This window comes from Pelodiscus sinensis, chromosome 8 (assembly GCF_049634645.1).
Source record: "Pelodiscus sinensis isolate JC-2024 chromosome 8, ASM4963464v1, whole genome shotgun sequence".
NCBI lineage: Eukaryota > Metazoa > Chordata > Testudines > Trionychidae > Pelodiscus > Pelodiscus sinensis.
The window spans coordinates 30,617,460-30,640,405 of NC_134718.1; the positions used below are offsets into that span (position 1 = coordinate 30,617,460).

Below are 22,946 nucleotides of genomic sequence, written 5' to 3' on the forward strand. Positions count from 1 at the left end.
CTGTACCCTCCCCTGCAGCAGCAACAGGACACTGTATTATATGGATCACTGTCTGAGCATCTCATTAAGAGGTTTTAGGCCAGGTCTGTACTAAATCCAGTAGCTCAGCTTAAGGTACGCAACTCCAACTACATAGAATATATAAGCCGAACTTGGCGGTGTCCCCATAGCAGGGCTTCTCTTACACCTCACAAGGAGGAATACTGGTTGCCAGTGGGGGTGCCCTCTGAGTTTGATTTAGCAAATCTTAACTAGACTCACTAAAATCGAACTCCAGAAGATTGATCGCAGGAGTGGCGATCTTCCTTTTAGTGTAGACAAGGCATTAGGGATTTAGAGCAGATCTGTATTTGCATTGAAAGCCTCTGTGTTTGCATACAATCAGGCAGTAATTTGTCAGGTCCTCAAATCCCATGGCCAGGAGCATAAATGGGACTGATGAAGTCAAGGTAGTTTGATTTTAACCAAAGTGCTTTACACCACCTTTAATATTTAAAAATATCACCAAGCAAGAAACCCTTAATTAAATAATTAATTTTAAGCATACTTTGCACTAGTACTTTTATTTATTTTCCCAGATGTTACTGCTCATTAGTTAGGAACCATTAAAACAGGGTGATTTGCAAATAAATGTAGCTTTTACATGACATGTGGTGCTACTTTTTGCTAAACAGGATGATACACTTTAGCCATATGAATTTACTTAAGAAATTACAAAGCGTAACATACATTTATTCCAATTCTTAATTTTTACAATTGTATCATACGAAAATGATGACTGATACATTTCTTAAGTGACTAGATGATTTTTTTTATTCTGATTTGTCACAAATTATCTTTGGCTAGAAATTTAAATTAAATTAAACTGCAGAAAAATGGTATTTCAATTTTTTATTAGTTCAATGAAATTACCTTAAAAGTGGCAGAATCATTCAAAAAATATTTGTCAGAAAGTTTACAAAAGCGTACTATCTGTAATTTAGCTACAAGTCAACTAATTATTTCTGGTTACCAAATTACGAGACCTCATCCTCTCACTTCTAGTTCATATTCATAGATTGGAAGAGGAAAACAAGCTTATCTGCTTTTCAATATCCAACTGGTTTTTTAACTTTAAACTAATTAGTCACTGATCTGAATTAGCTGAATATACTGAAATGAAGAAATTATTCTCTCTTCAAGAGGCTCCTGATGTCTGAAGCTGACTTAACACTTCAAATTCTGATTCCAGGTGCTTAGCCAGTGACTTCCACCGCTTCAGGGCTGTGATTTTCTATAAAAGCTGGCAGCAAATATGATACTGCTTAATATTATTTTTGAGTTTAATTTATCACCCGAATTCCAGTGCGAAAGCTATGATATGGAACAATTTACAGAGATATTGTTATATGTCAGGTTCCCAGAAGAAATTTGTTTGTATATAAGGCCAGCCTTGTCTAGTGTAGTGTATATTCACATCCATGAGAATTAGCAACTATTAATCTTGACATGTTTTATTTGGCAGAGACACATGCAGACAGACAACATAGCTAAGAAAGAAACTGAAGCTTTTAACTAGAGATCTTTGCATTTCCACTGCAAGAATTTTCAAGGCAGAATGAAGAGTATGTGGAAACAAACATACAATCCCAATTAATTTCTCATTGCCCTTCCTTCCCCCACTCTCCTAATAGCAGTGGAATCCTTTTGTTAGGATTCCTTCATTTTTTAAAAAACCTTGGCTACTTAAGAAGTATCTTCACCCAAAAGTATGTTGTATCAAAGATATACCCCTTTTGGTTCTATCCCCAAAATAATTTTGGTTGCCATCAAAAGATTGTCTCCTTTAACAGCACGACATCTGTTCACACCAGCTTCCATGAAGAGCACTTATATCCAGCTCAGAACTAATCTGACTTCTATCTCAGATTCAGATGTGGCCCCCACTACCACAGTGCCTGAGCTCCTCAACATCTTTAACGTATTTAACCTCACGACATCCCTGTGAGTAGGGAAGTGCTATTATCCCTATTTTATAGCTGAGGAACAAAGGCACAGAGAGACTATGTAGGTATCCCTTAGTCCTAGCTCAACCATTTAGTCCTTACAAAAACAAAAACAAAAACAACAACAACAGTCCTATAGCACCTTAGAGAATAACCAAATATATATATAGATAGTATCATGAGCTTTCGTGGGCCCAACCCAATTCTTCACATGAAAAATATTTTTGGTTAGTCTCAAAGGCTGTGTCCAGACTCAGGGGTTTTTTCGAAAAAAGTAGCCTTTTTTCGAAAAAACTTCACCTGCGTCTATACTGCAGCCGCGTTCTTTCTAAATTAAATCGAAAGAATGCGGCTTTTCTTTCGACGGTGGTAAACCTAATTCCACGAGGAAGAACGCCTTCTTTCGAAAGTGCTCTTTCGAAAGAAGGCGTTCTTGAAAGCAAACAGGCTTTTTAGAAAGAGAGCATCCAGACTCACTGGGTGCTTTCTTTCGAAAAAGCGGCTTGCTTTTTCGAAATTCCGCGTGCAGTCTAGACGCTCTCTTTCGAAAGAGGCTTGCAGTCTAGACATAGCCTAAGGGTATGTCTACACTTGCACCCTTGTTCGAACTAGGGATGCAAATGTAGGCATTCGAAATAGTCAATGAAGCGGGGATTTAAATATCCTGCACTTCATTAGCATGATCTTGCCAGCACATTACTCTGATCAAAAGCTGTTTCTAAAGTGAACTAACGTTACTCCTCATTTTTAGGGGTTTGGTTCGACCTGTGTCCCAGCACACACTTTCACTTTCGAAATACCCTAAGTTGCTATAGGACCATCACTGTTTATGTTTTTTTAGTTACAGACTAACATGGCTACCCCCCTGAGACATTTAGTCCTAGAGTAACCTAGATTTCCTTCCCTTCATGGACACTGATGAAAATGAGGAAATAGATCATCTTTTGTCTGGAGCATATGACTGGTAGCCACAATCTGCAGTTTCTAATTGGGATGTAAAAGTTTAACTAGTTAACCAGTTAACAGAGAAGCGATGCTTATCAGTTCCAGTTACTGGTTAAATTCCCATGGCGTCCTCAGCGCTTATCCCTGTAACTAAATGAACTGTAATCAGTTACATGGTTAACATTTTTAACCGTTTTTACATCCCTGGTTTCTAATCTTCTGATGTTTATTTTCTCCTTGGCCTTGGGCAAATCTTTTAGCCACTTTGCCTCAGCTTACTGACTCAAAGGCATTTTGGAGGATTTGTTTATATGGAATATAATACAAAAACATTATTGTTAAGTAACTAAATGTAAAGTTTCCAATGATTAATCAAACCTGTTTCTTCTCTCTCCTCTATTTGGACCTTGCATAGGACATACACTGTAACACAAAATACCCGCAGCTAGAAAGAAGGCATGTAAAAACACACAATACAGTGAAAAGGCCTAAGACTCAGACTTAATTGTATTGTGTTTGCACTAGGGATGTTAAGAGGCAGGTATTTAATTAATCAAGTAGTTGATAAAAATTCAATTGACTACTCAGTTAGTCGAGAGGCAGCCCGTCTCAGTCCTGGCTTGCACCGCGTGCGGGACCAAACCCTGCTGTGGCTCTGCAATTTAAAAGGCAGTATGAGCCGGGCAGACTGCCTGCCATCTCCCACTGCATTTTAAATTGCAGAGCCACAGTGGGGTTTGGCCCTGCACCCAGCGTGAGCTTGGACGCCTGCTCAGCCAGCAGCAGCCTCTGTCTTCAGGGGTCCCAGTGGGGAGTTGGGACCTCCTGCGCACAGGCCTGCTGCCACAAAACAGCCCCTGTCCGTGTCCACGCTGCCACAGACAGGGGTTGCTTTGTGGCAGCAGCACCCCCGCTCTTCCTCCCTTCCTCCCCGCCCCCGGCTGCCTGTGACAGAAACAGCAGTGGAGGAGGACGGACAGGTAGCACCGCAGAGACGGTGCTCGGGGGGAAAGGCTTTTAAGCTGGCTCCCCTCAGCACTGGCTCCTGTTTCCCTGGCTCTTGCTCCCTCTGATACAGAGGTAGCGGGGGGGGGGGGGAGAGAGGGAGGAGGATGCAAGTAGTCGACTAGTCAACTACTCCCTTACATCCCTGATTTGCTCATCTATCATCTAAATCAGTGGTTCTCAAACTATTATAATGTGATTGGCAGAGCTGGCTTAGATGTGTTGAGGCCCCAAGATGAGGTCTGAGCCCAAATGCCCAGGGCTGATGCTGAAGCCAAAGCCCCTCCACCCAGGATTAAAGCTCAAGGTCTCCAGCCCTTCCTGGAGCTGAAAAGACTTTGCCTCCAACCTCCCTCAGGGCATCAGGGATTGTGTAGGCTCAGGCTTCTGTCCCCTCTCCTGGGGTCATGCAGTAATTCTTTGTTGTCAGAAAGGCATCACAGTGCAATGAAGATTGAAAGCCCCTGATATAAGCCCTGGTCTACACTATACAAATACGTTGATACAAGGCAGCTTGGAGTCTCAGCTCCTCTCACTGCCCCTCTTAGGTCAGTGGAAGCATTCCCGGTGAGGATGCACATCACTAACCAAAGAAGGGCAGTCTGGACATGAACTTCTGCAGTAAACAATTTGACTTAAGTTTTAGTGTAGACATGCCCTGAGTAACTTGGCTGACATTTAGGTCAATATTGGCAAGTCTGACATACAGAGGTCACACCAGGCAACAATATCAATGAGAAGAGACACAGAGAGCAATGATTACAATGAAGGCAATGTTTTTTGTGCCAACATCACAGATCAGCATTTCTATTCTGAATTCATTTTATGTGTTGTTATGCTGTTAAAACACTCATTACTTTTCCCATTTTTAGAGTGCAGAATTAATTTATTTTTGATAGCTTTGCCATTTCAGCTAATAGGTAGTCTTATACGTAGGTCATCGTGGAGAAGTAGATACAGGAAGAGAGTGAGACATAAATACAGAAATCTACTATAGCAGTAGTATGAATAAACAAATCCCAAAGAAAAAGCTGTGGGAAATGGGATGTGATATAGAAGAGTAAGGTTATAAGAAAAATGTAAACTTAATTATTAAAATGTAGCCTTGTTTGCGGATTTTTTAAAGGGATGCTGTCACCATAACTATCACTCTCACATTCAGTTTTGTGAAAACAAGGTTTTATTAAACTTTAGGGCAATAGAAATAGTTTTTAGAAAATCCAATTAAAGAAGCTGGATCTCAACACTATAGTGAAGTACTCATCACACACACACACACACACACACACACACACACACAGAGAGAGAGAGAGAGAGAGAGAGAGAGAGAGGCAGGTAAAATATGGCCCAGTAGGTCAGATATGGCCTACCAAGCTGCTGGTTACAGCCCTGGGGCCACCTGATCTGGCCCATGGGCTGCCCCGCCCAGACCCTCAGGCACAAAACAGCCAGCTGCTTCAGAGCATCCCAGTGCTGCTTTAAGCATCTAGTTGCTCATTTGAGTCTTTGCTCCTGGTGCAGAGGGGTGGGGGAGGCTTTGCAGAAACAAGTCAATGGGAGATGAGAGATTTTGCTGGGGGCGGGGCAGCGCACAAAGCCTCCCGCTCTCCCTGGTGCCAGAAACAGAGAGCCACAGGAAGCACCCAGCCATTTTGAGCAGTCTGGGACTGTGGCAGACAGGGAGCCTGCCTCAAGGTCCTGTAAGGCTTCTGGATGGGAGTCACCTAGGTATGTGCCTCCCTGTCACAGCCTGCCTCTGGCAACCCAGCCTTTCCCTCCCCACAACTTCCTGCCCTAGGTCACCATCCAAATCCTCTGCACCCTCCCTTTCTTCCTTCCCCAGGTCACAACTCCCTCCCAAGCCTTGAACCCCCTTCTACATCCCTCCCTCAGGCCAGAATCCTCTCCTGAACCCATACCTCTTCCTGGACCCTGCCCTCCAAGCCTCTGTCTCAGATCACAACCCTCTCCTTCACCCAAACTCCCTCTCAGACGCCACACCTTCTCCTGCACCGCAGTCCTCTCCCTTCTGCACCCAACCTCCATCCCAGACCTCACATGCCCTCCATAGAAAAGTGCAGCCTTTGACCACTTACCAAGATCTTGGAGTGCCCCCCCCATCAAAAATTATTGCTCACCCCTAATATAGATGCTATTTTGAATTTTACACCATAGCAGGGCCAGATGCTGTTGTTTAAGGTCCTAAAATCCTGATGGTAAAAGAGATTTAATTGCTAGCATCACTGCCAAAAGCATGCATCAAGCAAGTATAAACACTACCAAGTACTGTGCGCTGAATTTGTCAAATTCTTTCACTTTGATAACCTAAGCTGTTATTACCATAACTGATGACTGTGTTCATTTAAAACATAATACACAATCATAAACTATAGCTTTCATGAGCAAGACACACATCCTCAGATGCGCAGAGCATGACTCTGCTCTTCAGAGGAAGTGGGTCTTGCCCATAAAAGCTCATTATACTATACATTTTTGTTAGCTCTAAGGTGCTACAGAACGACTTGTTGTATCTTTATAGCATCACTGAAGTTAGAGGTGGAAAAGATGTACAGAATTACATCAAGTCCATTCTCCAAGAACAAGGATGGCACCTCACAGAACATTTGCTAGTATCCCTACCAGCCTCATGTTAAACATCTTTGGAGATAGATGAGACACAACTTTCCATAGAAGACGATTTCCCAGACTATTAAATTTTGCTGTCAGGAAATTACCATCCTCTATGCCCCGGAAATCAGCCTAATATTTTCCTTTTCCAAATGTCATGATTGCTTCTAGTCATAACTCCATTCCCTCTTAAATAACCCTTCCCCATTATTGGTGTTTACGTTCTTCTCGTATCTGTATATACCTATATTCTGCTCTTCCACTGCTCCCCAGCTTCACAGTTTAGTTATACTGTATGACTGTGTCTACACTGGCAAGTTATTCCGGAAAATCAGCCGCTTTTCCGGAAAAACTTGCCAGCTGTCTACACTGGCCGCTTGAATTTCCGGAAAAGCACTGACGATCTAATACAAAATCATCAGTGCTTTTCCGGAAAAACTATGTTGCTCCCGTTCGGGCAAAAGTCTTTTTCCGGAAAACTGTTCCAGAAAAGGGCCAGTGTAAACAGCACAGTAGTGTTTTCCGCAAAAAAGTCCCGATCGCAAAAATGACGATCGGGGCTTTTTTGTGGAAAAGCGCATCTAGATTGGCCATGGACGCTTTTCTGGGAAAAGTGTTTTTCCGGAAAAGCTTCCTGCCAATCTAGACGCGCTTTTCCGAAAATGCTTTTAACGGAAAACTTTTCCGGAAAATCATGCCAGTGTAGACGTAGCCTAAACGTTTTAGTTCTTATTGTTTCCTACTTAGCCCCATACATAGGTTTCTCTTCCTTCAGTATGGAATATGTATTGGGCTCTGATGTAGGCAGTCATGGTGTCAAAAGAAACAGGGAGGAGGTGGGTGGAAGTGGAGGGCTGTCACCTCTCCACTCTGTGATGCAATGACTACGTATGCAGCACAAAACAAGCTTTTTCCTCTTCAAAGCAAAATGAGAATGCCAAGCAGCCAGCTGGGCTGATTTCAATCACCTTTACAAAAGGAAGAAAAATACTTTTCTCCAATCTCCCATATAGTACACACCAACCCAGAAGGAATTCAAGCACCAGCATTCTAAAATATATGAGAACTGAGGTTTACAATGGAGAGGATGACCAGTATTAACTACAGCATCTTCAAACACAATACTGTGATCTTTGCCTATGTGTGATGTTATTCAAACAGAATACTGAGTACTTTAAAACAAAACACAACTGTAGCAAATGAGTCACTAGCTTCAGCAGACTCTACACTGTGCTGCCAAAATGCTTCTGCAAAGTATTTTTTATTCAGCTACAGCCTAAATTCGGCAGCACAGGCAGCTGGCTCCTGCTGGGCTAGAAAAGCAATTCAGGCCCAGGGTGGCGGCTCAAGGCACTAGAGCGTTACCTGGATCACAGGGCATGAAATTAGCAGCAGCAAGCAGGTTGGAGCCAAGAATAGTTTGCAGTTGTAAACTCATCTTTCGATAGCAGAGTTCTGCTTCTGAGGACTCTGCAGGGGAAGCGCACTATCCCCCATCCCCAGAAGTCTGGGTAGTATCAGCTTCAAAGCAGGCAACACTGGAACACCTGGTAGCAAGGGAGCCAACATCATGCCACTTGCCTCACGGGAGGATTCATGCCCCTAGTGACCTGAACCAGACTCCTTTTAAATGTGACACACAGAAATGAGCATCCTAATAAAAAGCAATGATGGGCCTCAGACTAAAGCACAGGACTGGGAGTCAAGGAAACCTGGGTTCTCCATCCATCTTTGCCACTGCAAGTTAGTTAACCTTTCTGTGCTGCAGTCCCTCCATCTGAAAAACAATACCTCTTTCTCTGTCAGGCATGGTATAAAGCTTAATTTAGGTTTTATGGTGCTTTGAAATCCTCAGCTAAAAGTCAGTGTACACTAAATACCAAACAGAAACCTTTATCTGTGGGTTACAGGCTTGACTCTAGCCCATAATCCTGATGCCTTAAAATTCAATGGCCAAGAGTTCCATAACAGTGCCCGAATGACAACTATAGGAATTATTGAGTTCTCAGCACTTTTGAAAGATCAGTCCATTTTGTTTAGGTGACTACATTCAAATTTACTAGCCTAGCTTTAGGCGCCCAAGTGTTGAAAATGTTGCACCACATAGCCAGAAGGGGAATTCCTCCCTGACATCCTTCCTACAAGAGAGATGGGATTTTAAGGCTTCAGGGCAGTAGATGGGTAGAAACCAAAGGTCACTACCATCTGAGGATGACTGGTGGTATTGTGGGCTAGATTTTATTGTCTCAATTTAATTCCATAATTAACAAAGTCTGGCAATCACATTTTGCATTCATTACAATCTCAACAGACACACAAGAATAGAATGGGCACAGAAACTGGACCACCTCTTCCAACTTCACAGAAATTTTCTCCAAGTCAAGAGGACAGCACAAGGTGAAACACTGAAAGCCTGAATGGCTGCTGACCATGCTATGTTTATTCTGTAGATAGAGGATTTCATCCTTCCAGTCTGGCAAGCCACCACCATTCATAGGCAACAAAATTCGCTCAGAGTGGGATTTTCAAAAGTGATTGAGAAGCACAAATCCAGTTGCTTCTCAATAGGGTTAATAATTTAGGTGCATGACTAGCAGATTTTGAAAGTCTCACTAGTGTTAAAAAAAATCTATTTCCTTTTTCCAATTTAACCCTCCTGCAATCTGGTGTGGTTGAATGCTGCAGAGAGGAAGGTTTTTCAGGCAAATTTAAAGTCATCAGCAATAAAGTTGCAACCACATGACCCTAGTTTTTTTTCTATAGAAACCTCGTCCACATGAATGAGTTAGTCACCCCTAAGTGTCTAATAAACCATGACATAAGCACTTACTCTGATACCCAGGGTTTATTATTTAAAGAGTTTTATAAACTGAAACATTGACCATACAAGAAATTAAAACCAAAATTAAGTTAGTCAAAGTGGGAGGAGCTAGATTTCCATGAGCACCTTTTCTGCTATTTTTCCAAGCTCAGTTTCACTTTTCAGCACATAGGCTGTAATACCTAAGAGGTTGCTAACCATCACTGGTGAGTAGCAAACTCGCTCCTATTCCTTGTGTACATGCAGCAGCTAAAATGAATTTGCTCAACCTCTTTGCCTCCTCAGACACCATAAAACTCCCCATAAAATGCTGCACTAATTCCTAAAGCGTTGCAAGGACTAGTGCACAGTATTCTAGGGAAGAATCTTGGGAAAGCCATTTGCAAATGACTACACATATTTACTTATAGGCATATCTATTGCAAGCACATATGGGTTCACAGTGTGAAAGGGAGAAAAATGTTGCTATTTTGGTGTGAGCATATTAGGTCATTTCATTATAACCTCTGAATGAAAGTAACAAAGGTGTTTGCTTTTCTGGAAATTTAGATTATAAATTTAAATACTGAAATTAATTTTTTTAATCATTTTTGAATGGACTCAATTTCCATGACATAGTGATGGAGCAACACAACTTTATGATGTGAAGCCTTGGAAACCCAACTCTCCACTGCAAAGAAGTTACACAAATTGACTTTTTTTTTTGTTTTCAATTTTCTTGTGAATCCCACTGGCATGAGGTATACCACTGCTTCAACAGCGAGTTAACTAAAATATCCATTCCCCATAATGTAGAATATAAATTCTGATATTGGTACATCACCACGGAAGTAAACGAAACCAAACCAGGGTCACTTCTGTGCTATTGAATACACAGTAGTGAGGAAGGACCTCAATATTTCCTACATGAAGAACAAAATGTGAAATAAATACATGATCTTCAAGCTAAATAGTGGGCTGTGCCCTCCTATTAGGAATACTCTGTTTTTTAAAAGGGCTGAGTAGCAGTTTTCAGGAAGACTAAAACATACAGCCATTTTCATTCTAACTAATTGCTTTCTTTACATTTCCAATTAACTGATACCTATAAGGAAGCTAAAGGTGATTTTACTTCCTCTCTGAGCTTCTCCTTCCATGCCCTCCCTGCTCTCCATCAGAAAGCCTTCCCACACAAGAGCTCAATGCACCAATATCTTCTGGGGCCAAGAAGGCATCAGCAGATAACTCTATTGGAGAAGCTGTGAATGGCACTGAGCTGACTACTGATTAAACCTGGATCTTAAAAGCACCAATACAATTTCCTCTTTCCAAAGCCACCTAAGGAAGAATGAGCAGATTTCACATAGGGATATTTAGAAGCCTGTATAATAAGTTGTTGATTTCAGTCCATTTCCTAGTGGACAGAGGCCCGCTTCAGAAAAAATGCAACTACTCTTTCATTGGCAGAGAGATCATGGACATGGTGACTGAATTACCCTCTCATCCCTAGAAGACTGGTCCTTCCAAATCAGGGATAAAGATATGATCTTATGGGTGGAGCACAGATTGGGAAAGCTTCCTGTGCTCCTGCCTTTGCTATATCTGCTGTGTGGATAAGTAGATGATTCAGGCTTGGCAAGTCAGCTTCATTAATACTACATTATTAATTTTAAAAAGTAAGATAATTCCAATGAAGACTAAAAGACACCAGTTCATCCATGGGGCTCTACAGATGAGCCTTGCCTTAAAAGTAGCGAAGATCAATTTGTGAAGAAACACTAACCCAGCAGTTCTCAACCTTTCCAGGCTACTGTACCCCTTTCAGGAGTCTGAAGTTTGAGCCCTGTCACTTCATAGTGAACCATGTAACTTTAGCTTTTGCATGGAGACCCAGGCAACTGCCCTGTTTACCACCCTCTAATGCCGGCCCTTCAGGTTCACAACCCCCAAGTTGAGAATCTCATCTAGATGAGTTGGCAAACCCCCTAGAAGACCTCTACACATTCCTGGATGAGAACCACTGCCCTAACCCACCCAAAATGAGAAAATAAGCTGTAAAGAAGGATGTGTCCCTCAAATGAACTCACAAAATGTTCAGCTGAAAAGTCCTAAGCCACAGTACAAATACATAGTGCATTTTTTTCTCCTTTGGAAAAGTCCTGTCATCTGCTTTGAGAAATGGCTCCATGGGTGTCCAGTGGCTAAGGCAAGGGAAGGCTCTGCCTTCTCAAACTGCCAGCCTGGCCACGTGCGCCTTCCACTCCCACAGCACCTACTGTAGGCGTTCTGGGGGCAGAGTGTTGCTGTCCCCAGCACCTGCCTTCCTGGTGCTCCTGGCCAGGGAGGCTGGAACCATCTCCTCTCCTCTCCTAATGCTCCAGGAGCTGTGCTGTACGCATGCTCCCCTACCCTATATTCCCCTCCACAGTGCTCCAGGGAGACTGAGGAGCACTTGGCACACTGCCCTGCCTCCTCCCCTACCCAGGGGTCTCAGAAAAGGGGGTGGGGCTGTAGGTGAGGATGGAGGTGCTGCACCAACCACCCATGAATGGCTCACCTCCTTACTCCATTTCTTCCCTCTCAACGTGATAGGAGTACACTATGACCTAATGTGGCAGCACGATATTAAACACTGGAGCAAAAGAGGGAAGACAGAAGCAATATATAGCAATTTTTTATTTGAAAAATTAATTAAAATAGGCTTGGATGGGAACTCTCATGTGGAATGAAAACTGGCTAAGTGACCATAATAAAAGATTAGTAACTGGCAACGTGACAAGTTGGGAGGAGGTGTATAGAGTGCCACCTGAGTGATCATATTAGATCAGATCTTTTTTTAACATCTTGATTAATGCACTGAAAGACAAGAGTAAACAGCATGTTAATGAAATTCACAGATAATACCGAGTTGGGAGATGTTGCAAATACTACTGAGGAGAAAAATTACAAAGAAGGCTTTAGATTAGAAACATGGGCACAAGATAACAAAATGGAATTTTATTCAGGAAAATGCAGACTGATATATCTGTCACTTGGTGTTGCACTGTGCCAGGTTGGGGGTGGGCAAGAATTTTTGATGAGGGGGTCAATCTAAGATTTTGGAATGTGGTCCAGGACCACACTCTTCCATGCTATTCATGGAGGAGGTGCGGGGTCTGGGATGGAGTTGAGTGCAGAAGGAATCTTGGGGTAAGAGACATGTGTGGTCTGGGAGGGAGTTTGGATGAAGGAGGCAGTTATGACCTGGGGCAAGGGCTTGAGGTGCAGGGGTTTGGGTTGTGACCTGGGGCAGGGGACTGGGATGCAGGAGGAAGTACCGGGGTTTGGGTTGTGATGTAGGGCGGTGGATTGGGGGACTGGGATGCAGGAGGGAGTACCAGGGTTTGGGTTGTGATGTAGGGCGGGGGATTGGGGGACTGGGATGCAGGAGGGAGTACCAGGGTTTGGGTTGTGATGTAGGGCGGGGGATTGGGGGACTGGGATGTAGGAGGGAGTACCAGGGTTTGGGTTGTGATGTAGGGCGGGGGATTGGGTGAAGGATCTGGGAAAGGGTATGGGTTCAGGAGAGGGACAGAGGTTTTGGGTTATGTGGGGTGGTGGTGGATTGAGGGAGGGAGGGGCTGGAGTGCCAGAGGCAGGTTCTGAATGGGAGACTTACCTGGGTGACTCCCAGCCAGCAGCCCAGGCAGCCTCCCTGCCAGCCCTGCCCCTGCATAGGCTGCAAAGGCCATGTGCATGTGTGAATAAGAACCTGAAGGGTGGGGAGAATGGTGCTTCACATGTTGCCTGTTCTTCAAACAGGCAGCTCCGGTGGGCCAGAAACCGGCCAATGAGATTGTGCTAGAGGCGGGGATAATGTATGAAGCCTCTCCACACTTGCCCTCCCCACCCCAGCTGTGAAACACAAACAGCCCATAAGCTGCTTTTCTGAGTAGCATTCAGGGGCAGGGCAAGCAGGGAGTCTGCCTAAGGCTTCTCACTATGTTCGCGGGCCACATCTGGTGGCTTGGCGGGCCAGATGCAGCCCACTGGCCCTATTTTCCCCAGGCATATGGTAGGTGCTGTGTGACCACAAAGGACCCCCTAACCCTTGCATCAGAGTTTATAATCCAATGCTCTGATCTTCAATCTGATTTACATAGGCATCCCCTAATCTTCCTATGTACCTGTATACTTCTGTGGCCCTCACGATCACTGTAACCAAATGCCTCTTAAAGGGGAAAGTGTTCTTTCCCCCACACCCCAGCCACTAAGAAGCAGACTTAGCAGGTTTTAAAATGAACAGATGAATGAATGAATGAATGAATGAATGAATGAATGAATGAATGAATGTACTATTCTGGGAAAATTATGACAAAGAAATAGGTCTTTCTCTTGTATCTGAAAGCAAGAAACTTGCATAGAATCCCCGTGAGGTGAATGAGGCTGTGCCCATATAGATAAGATTGCAGAATCAGGACCTAATATGTAGTAAGAATTGCAACAAACAATAAGAGGAAGAGAGGAATGATATGGGTAATAACAATTAGACCACTCATTTATGCAGACAACTTACATGCACAATGGCATGGCTCATCTGGAAATATTTGGTTGTTTTGCTCCCTATTAATTAAAAGCATCTATTCCCATTGTGCTGCAGTCATGTCAATGTTAGTCTTGAAGTGAGTTTTCATGATCATCTCAAGAAGAACTTTTCCCCACATGGCAGATGACATGTAAGAAGCCACACAGACAAAGGAAGAATTGGACAAAAAGGTGTTCAAGGCGTTGGAGGAGCAGAAGGCAATGGAATACTAAACAGATTAGAAAAGAGTAGGGATGTTAGATATTGTGTAGTTGAATAGTCGTATGACTGCATGAAATCTTAGCAGTTACACAACTATTTGATAGTTCCCAGGGGCAGAGCTGGCAGCTAATGCGCTCCCGGTCCCACTCTCAAGGAGCTCCCTGCCACCTCACGCTGCTGCCTCTGTATCAAAAGGCAGCAGCACGGGGTACCAAGCGGGAGCTGGTTCACCATGGCAGTCAGTTTAGAAACCAGCTCCCCATGCAGACCGGTTGCCTGCCACCCTAGATTTCTGCCTCTGATACAGAGGGAGCAGTGCTGGGTGGCATCAGCACCTGTCCATGGAGGAGATCCAAGCTCCCCAAGAACAGAGGCTGGTCCGCAGCAGCAGACTCTGTCTGTAGGGAGCTGCTGCCATGGACCAGCCTTTGTCCGTGGCGGGCCCAGGCTCACTGCAGACAGAGGCTGCTCCATGGGTGCTGAAGCAGCCTCTGTTCGTGGGGCGCTCGGACCTCCCATGGACAGGAGGTGCTACTGCTGACCCTCTGTCTGCTGCAGGCACAGGCCATTGCAGAAAGAGGCTGCTTCATGGCAGCCTCTGTTTCCCCTCTGATAGACGCAGCAGAATGGGGGGCAGGGCAGGCAGTACCACGGAGCTGGTTCTGGGGGAAACTGGCTGTTAAGCCAGCTCCGCCCATCATGAGCTCATGCCTGCCCTGCGCCCCCTCGCTGCCTCGAGTGCGCGGAGCCAGCACACATAGGGAGCCTACTAGAAAGCTAGCTTCCTATGCGTATAGGCTCCAGCCTGCCCTCCTCATCCTCCACACTGATGCCTCTCTATCAGTGGCAGCAGCGGGGGGTGGGAGGGCAAGCAGATATGGTGCTCATGGGGAGCCTGCTTAAAGCCAACTCCTCACAGTCTCTGGCTCTCGCTCCCCGCCCCTTACTGCCTCTGATACAGAGGCTGTAGGGGAAAGGTGGCATGAAGTAGACAAGATTAATCAATAAGCCAAGGCTTATAAGTTGATTGTGTAATCAACTACATGTTAACATCCCTAGTAATGAGGGCCTCAAAAGATGAAACTAGGAAGCTTGACTTTGATGTGGTGGAAAATAAGAAGCTAGTGGAGGGATCTGAAGTAAGTGATGATATATTCAGAGTGAAGGGCAAAGAAAATCTCAGAAGTTATGTTTTGTAAGAATGAGGATGGCGTGATGCGAGTGCCACAAAGGAGGAGTTTACAATTATCAAGATGGCACATGACAAGGGCCAGAAAGTTTCAGCCTAGAAGTTGCTACCTTTGAGCAGTTAGCAAAGAGATCCATATATAATTTGTATGTTTTTTTACTAAACGTAGGCAGTGGTTTGGGATGGAAATCACATACATCATTATGTTTATAAGACATTTAGTAATCGATGGGGTGTAGACAGAAATGTGTTTTCTACCTGAAGAAACCAAGAAGGAGCAGAATACATACAGGCAGTCCCAGGGTTACGTACAAGATAGGGACTATAGGTCTGTTCTTAAGTTGAATTTGTATGTAAGTCGGAACTGGCTCCAGATTCAGCTGCTGCCACTGAAACTGACCAGGGGCTGACTACAGGAAGCCGGAGGCAGAGTTGCTCTGCCCCCAGCTTCCTGGAATCAGCCTGATCAGTTTCAACAGCTGCTGAATCTGGAGCCTGGGACAGAACAGCTGGGGCGCTGCCCGGTAGGTTCCCACAGGACCAACCCGGCAGCACCCCAGCTGCTCTACCCGAGGCGTCCCGCAACAAAAGTCTGGTCTGCTGGGGGGGGGGGGGCGGAGCACTAGCTGCGCCGCCTCCCCCCCAGCAGACCAGGGAGACCCGAGCAAAGCCGCACAGGCGGAGGGACCCCGCCGCCCGTGTGGCTTTGCTCCTTTGCCCCCGAGCAAAGCCGCACAGGCGGCGGGATGCCACCTGTGTGGCTTTGCTCCTGTCTCCCTGTTCTGCTGGGGGGGGGGTCCAGAAAAGCCGCTGGACCCCCCCAGCAGACCAGGGACACCCGAGCAAAGCCGCCCAGGCGGCGGGGGTCCCGCTGCCTGGGCGGCTTTGCTCCCGGGCAAACGAGCAAAGCTGCCCAGGCGGCGGCTTTGCTCAGGTGTCCCTGGTCTGCTGGGGGGTCCAGCGGCTTTGCTGGACACCCCCAGCAGAACAGGGAGACTGAGAGAAGCTTTTCTCGCCCCAGAGGACATGGGTGGCGACCCGCCGCCCGTGAGCTCCGGGGCGAGAAAAGCTCCGTTCGTAAGTGCGGATCCGACGTAAGTCGGAGCCGCGTAAGTCGGGGACTGCCTGTAGTTCCTCAGCCATCACAAGCTGTAGGTGGGTTACAGAGACTTTCAGATTTTCAGGACTGCTCTGCCTCAGGAGAGTTTCTCTTGCCAACATTGCTTTTGGAAAGCTACATTCAAAAGGAGAATTGGCATGATTTCTTTTTAGGGTAAATAAATGATCTGACTGCAGGTGCTTGTCTTGTGAAGCCAGGTGTGTTTGTGTTCACCCACAGGAGCTTTCAGATAGGGGCATCAGAGTAGCACCTCTTGCAAGGAACTGAAGAATCCAGCAGCAATGAGAAGTGAAGGAGCAAGGAATTAAGAAGAAAAATGCAATGCAAAACACGAAGCCGCTGAGCATTCATCCTCCAATGGCAAGTTTGCTTCTAAAGGTTTGGACCATGAATCGAAAGATGACAAGTTTCTCATCTCACATGCCAAAAGCCAGAGGCTTATTGCTGTAGCAGGTACTACAGTCACACGTGCCAGCACTTGGGGAAAAGCTGTACTGCATCATAAGGTAGTCTGCAGAATTGTAAATAACAAGACCTGGAGTAGGTTTCCCATCATAGAAGTTTTGCTATCATTGTCATTTTCAAAGTCCTGCTGTCATGCTTCCTTTTGCCTCTTATATACATGCTTCATCACTAGGTGCACAGGGGGAAGATGCTGAAAACAGCACAATGTCTCTTTAGAGGGCCATGTTAGTACTTATTTTGTCTCCAGAAAAGTAGACAGACACCTTGTGCCTCTTAGTCTTCCCTGTGCACAATGAAACATCTGATATAGCCAAACTGACTATAAAGTGTCTATTCCAAATAGAGCCAGAGCTAAATAGTGAAGCAGCAATCCAGCTACAAACTGCAGTCCAAACAGATGTTAATTTTACCTGATGAAGTTGATCTGAGGAAGCTCAGTTGGCTTTGGATTTCTCAAGGTATGAAAGCCCTGAACAAGATGTTGCTACATTGAATACAAACTGACCATTATAAGGTAATCCCCTGCATAGTCAGTGAGACGTGGAGGGGACGACAGACTCACCAGGCCCTTGGGCAAGGTCGGGGTGGGAGGGTTCCAGCTCCGTGCTCCTGTAAAGGGTGGGGTCTCAGCCAGCAGAGGAAGGGTTGGAGCAGCCAGTTCTTAGCATGCTGCACTGCGCCCTCCCCTCTCCTTTTCTCTGCCAGCCTCAGAGCTGTCCCAAGCACACCATGAGAGGTTCCAGTGGCAATTTAAAGGTCCCAGGGCTCCAGCTGCTGCATAAATAGTGGCAGCTGGAAGCCTTGTGTTGTCCCCTCCCTCCCGGGGGCTGAGAAGTATACTCGCAACTGTAAATGTCATTATTTTGTGACATCTTAATCAGGAGTGAGCTTGTCACCAGTATTCCTAATTCTCAAAGTTACGAAGAGCAGAAAGTTTATTCCATATTCCACCATGTCTTCTCTCACAGCAAAGAATTATTTTTACTTATTTTTGTTACGGTTACTCAGCAACAAGAGTTACCTTTCCACTCTCCCCCCTTTTTGACCTAGCAGACAGGTTAGGAAATTTCTGGTTTTGACTGATTGAAGCTATTTGTGAAAATTGGTTTCTTAGAAGAAGTGTGCATGTCTCCATAAGGAAACCACATACAGATGCAGCAACTATTCAGTAGGACCTAGGTATAGCAACAAATAATGATCACTGAACATTGCAGTATTAGATGCTACCAGACCTATACACCTAACTATGAACATAACTATTGACAAAGTGGTTTCCTCTAGTTCTGAATTTAATCGTTTTGGTGCTGAATTGTCTTTTGGAAAGCAATACACAGTGAAGGGAGAAGGGAAATGAAAGTTCATTTTTGGGAGGAAATGGAGGAATGTAGTGAACAACTCCAAATCCAACAATCCCTGGCTATTAGAACTTATGACATGAGCTTTTGCACTGAAATTGAAACACTCAATCAACTCTGTTTAATTAAAACAGAGTGAATGAAAAACACACTAAGAGTTGAAGCTGAAAGTGTATTTTGAGTTTAGCTAAAAACCCAAAATACTATTTGACTCAACTCACATTTTATGCCATAAAAAAATGTGAAATGGTCTGCAAATGTGTATTTATGAGATCCAGAATTTTTCAAGGTCATATAATCTGTCTCTCATTAACTCTTTCCTCATCAGAATTACACCACCTTAACTTCACTTAAAATTTGCAAAAATATATGCAAATGCCAAAACATATTAAATTCATAGGCTATTGTTGGAGATAGATTATTTGAATAAAAATAAGAGTTTACTTTTAACATATTAAAAAAATCATAAGTGAACTTCAAGTAAAAGTTCTAAACATAACATTTAGAATTATTTTTGTTTTTAGCAAACTTTACAAAACAAAATAAAAAGCCCTGTATCCCCAACAGATACAGAATCAAAACTTCAGGGGAATTTGTTTCTTTTCTCCGAAGTGCAAAGGGGATGGAGGGAAAGAAGTAAAGTTTATGATGATAATAACTAGTTAGTTTCAACCTTTAATTACAGAGCAGCTATTACCACTCCCTAGTTCTGAGTGACTAACAGGCCCATTTTAGAGAACACAACTGCAGTTCAAACTATATGAAAGCAGAAGTCTGCTGCCTCAACCTCGGTGCCTAGTATTTCTGTTAACCGTTACCATGATTAAAGTACAGAGAATCCAGTCATGCTGGGCTTAAAGGCTGATGCAAGCACTAGCACAGACATCAAGTGGGAACCTATTATACTCACACGGAGATCGGAGACTCCATCTCCCTCCGGATCCTCACGATTGGAGCAGTTCTGAAGTTTATATATCCAGTATTGTTTTGCTGTGATGAAAAAGTTCCAAGGCAACAGAGAGCCAATACCCAGGATGAAAAAAATAACATAGGCAGCATTTAAGCGATCTTTAGGCTTGTGCAGAATGTATCTGTTCCCCACTGGCTCCTCAATCAGAGGCTCTTCTTCTTGGTAAGAGGTATTCACTGGTTTATATGTGGAGTTTGCACTGTGTTGAAGTCTTTCATCTCCATCTTCCAAGTCAACAGCCACTTTAAGGGAAAAGCAAAAAGAGGAATTATTGTATATGATAAAATTCTACACCAGCTGGATGAAATATCTCAAGAAGCCAAGAAACACAAGGCGCACATTTCCTGTCAGCTTGCAGAAGAAGGCATACCAGTGTTCTCTTTCAGTCCATAGAAAAAGGAGGGCAGTGCATGCTAAAGAGAAAGCAGGATGAGATTGGGAACCAGGAACACCTATGTGCCAACAATTAATTTACCAAGCGGGCTTGGGCAAAACAATTAAATTCTGTGTTCACTTTCCCATCCATGCAGTGGGGAAACATAGATATTTTGAAGGTCAATGGGTCAGTACATATGCTGCTGGCAAAGAACAGAGATGCTATTACAGAGTCAGGTACAGGTTGAACCTCTCTAGTCCGGCACCCATGGGACCTGACTGGTGCCAAACCAGGGAATTTGCCAAACCACGGAAGGACAACAGTGTCTAGCAACATTACCAACACTTCCACGGCTTACCAGGCTCTTAGAAGACATTTAGAGGTAAATTAGAGCTCACTAACAGCAGAGAACACTGAGAGCCAGGACTGGAGGCTGTAAACAAACTTTATAGGACCATGGGAAACTTGACCACACCCATAAGTGGACATCCAGCTAACTAAAATCATGCCAGGCCATGGATGTTGCCAGACTAGAGAGTGCTGGACTGGAGAGGTTTAACCCAGAGTATGATAAAGGAGAGACATGGTCACTGACCACACACAGTGAACAGGAGCTACAACAAAAGTTGGTGATGGTGGAAACAATGGGACAAAGACCCAGATGAGACACTGAAGGGATATGATGCAATGTATGAGGGGTTTCAGGCACAATGTTCTGCTCACTGGCACAAGAGCAGATCTAAAGGAAATCAGAAAAAGCACTGGGCCAACTACACTAACTCCAACAGAAGTACAGAAAGAACTGTCATGCAGTCAGACAGGTCCACCTATGGCAATATGTAGGGCATGTCTGGTGGAGTCCCAATAAGCGCCTTGCTTTAATGTCAATGCTTCCATCATAAACCCTCATCATATAGAACACAAACATCTTCCATGCCCTATACAAGGGGCTTCAGAGGGGTAGCTGAGTTAGTCTTTAAAGTGCTACCAGACTATTTGTTGTTTTTTAAGTTTACCCTGTACAGACTAACAAAACATGTAGATGGTATCATGAGCTTTCATGGGCACAACCCACTTCTTCAGATGACCAGAGTGTTGGATGTCCAGAACCCATCTGAAGAAGTGGGCTCTGCCCACTAAAACTCATGATACCATCTACATGTTTTGTTAATCTTTAAAGGGCTCCCAGACTATTGGTTGCTTTTTAAGTTTATACAAGGGGCATCAGCCTGTGCCTATCCTTAGAACCAAGGTAAAAATGAAATCTGATGGGTCACTTCTTTGGTATTTTATAACTTAAAGTACTTTAAGTACTCCGGAAAATCATGCTAGTCTAGACATAGCCAGAGAGTTAGGTGGCTATAAGTAAGCTGCTCAGGGGGAGCAGATTTGTGAGGCAACAGTCCTCACCCAATGTAAGGTAGAGGCCTAGAATAGACACTAGCACTGCCCTCACCTTTGTGTGGCACAGCTCTTAAATCGCAAACCTGAGCAGCCCTTCAGCAACCCAGGTCCCATTCAGCACCGCTGCTGGCGGCTCATTTGCTACCTTGAGCCTCACACAAGGCGAACGGGCCCTAGGGGGGGTGGCCTCCCCCAGCTTCGCTTGCCTGGCGGGGTAGTGGCCTGTTCAGCTCGGCCCTGGAGCTCCCCAAAGCAGCAGACACGCGTAGCTCAGCCCTGAGCCTGTTAGCCCCTCCCGAGCTCAGCCCCGGACGCCCGGCAGCCAGGGGCGGCCCGCCTCGGCCAGGGAAGAGGCAGCCGGCTAGGCAGGCCCCCCGCGGCCCCAGAGGAGCTACCGGCGGCAGCAGCCACTCACTGTTGCCGCTGTGAGGCTCCAGCCCCGCTCGGGACAGCAACGACTCCAAGACCGGGGATCGCAGCGGGGCCTGGCCGGGCCAGGGCTGCACCGCGCCGGCTCTACGCCGCCCCCCGGGTCTGGCTTCCCAGGCCCGGCCTCCAGCACCGCCCCGACCGGGGGATGTGGCGCTCGGCCCTGCCTAGGGGCGGGCTGGGCCGGCCTCCCTTCCTCTGCTGTTCCTCGCTCCGGCCCCGCTCGCAGGCCGCAGGAGGAGGGGGGCCCCGGTCGAGCAGTGGGGCAAGCCCCCCCGATGTTTAACATGGGCGTAGTTTGGGGGGGAGCGGGTAACGCTTCTAGCGTTGGTGCACTCCTGGAAGGCAATTCGGATTAAGGAGAACTGTGGTCTTGTGTCTGAATAATTCCTCCCTGTAGACACGCTCAGTGCAGACTGTGCAATTTGCGCCATAAATTCCAACTACCGGATTAAAATGGGAACACGGTGTAATCAGCCTGCAGGAAGAGCATCCACATGGAGTTGTACAGAAATTCTTATTCCAGAGACGCTATTCCTGAATATCTCCACCTGTGAAAAGCCCCAGTGACTCACATCCCTCAGAGTCAGCCCCAAATGGGGTATCAACACATCCTGGATTTGAATGCTTGTATCTGGTACCTGACACCCACCATCCATTGAAGAGATATTTGTAAAAATGGGATCGGATACTGTTTATATGTTTGCCTGAAGGGACACATACTTAGCTGCCACAAATAAAACACACTGTTCTGCTAGCCTTTAAAATTAAGTGTTGTCCTTTATTTTTCATAGTGGTCCTTAATAACCATGAAAGGTAGATAGCTACCCTGGTACTGATCGAATGTTAGGGACAAACACCCAAAACACAGCTACGTCTACACTGGCAGCTTCTTGTGCAAGAACTCTTTTGCGGAAGAGATCTTGTGCAAAAACTCTTCCACAAGAGAGCGTCTACACTGGCATGTGCTTTTACGGAAGAGATGTGCTTTTCTGCAAGAGCATCCATGCCAGTGTAGACACTCGCTTACACAAGAAAGTTCTGCCATAGGGCTTTCTTGAGCAAGAAATTCATGTTTACTGTCTGCACTGGCCTCTTCTGGAAGAGCTCTTGTGCAAAAGGGCTTCTTCCTGAGCGGGAGTGTCAGAGTTCTGGCGCAAGAAGCCCTGATTTTATACATTAGAACGTCAGTTTACATGCACAAGAACATGTGGCCAGTGTAGACAGGCAGCAAGTTTTTGCGCAAGAGCAGCCGCTTTTGCACGAGATCGCGCCTGTGTAGACACAACCAAAAGGTAAAAGGAAAAACCAAAGTTGTGATTACTTATGGGCATCAAAAAGCTTAGGATACTTATGCAAAAATAGTGGTGTTCCCCTTAATGTCCTGATCAAATTGCAGTGCATGTATTACGTTCTGCCTCTCTGAATACCCTGACATTTTAATTAGATATGATATTAGTCACTTCCTGTCCTAACCAACTGTGCAATG

General features: G+C 45.2%; 1 protein-coding gene across 1 annotated transcript in view; it reads right to left on the minus strand.

The window, feature by feature from the left end:
* SLC29A3 (solute carrier family 29 member 3) overlaps window positions 1-22,020 on the minus strand; it is a 41,170-nt gene extending 19,150 nt beyond the window's left edge. The window contains exons 1-2 of the mRNA XM_006121491.4: window positions 21,444-22,020; window positions 19,189-19,490 (exon numbers count right to left, since the gene is read on the minus strand). Of these exons, the coding sequence (XP_006121553.1) occupies window positions 19,189-19,490; window position 21,444 (303 nt within the window). The 5' untranslated portion in view covers window positions 21,445-22,020. The remainder of the gene's footprint in view (window positions 1-19,188; window positions 19,491-21,443) is intronic.
* Window positions 22,021-22,946: the final 926 nt, after the last annotated feature.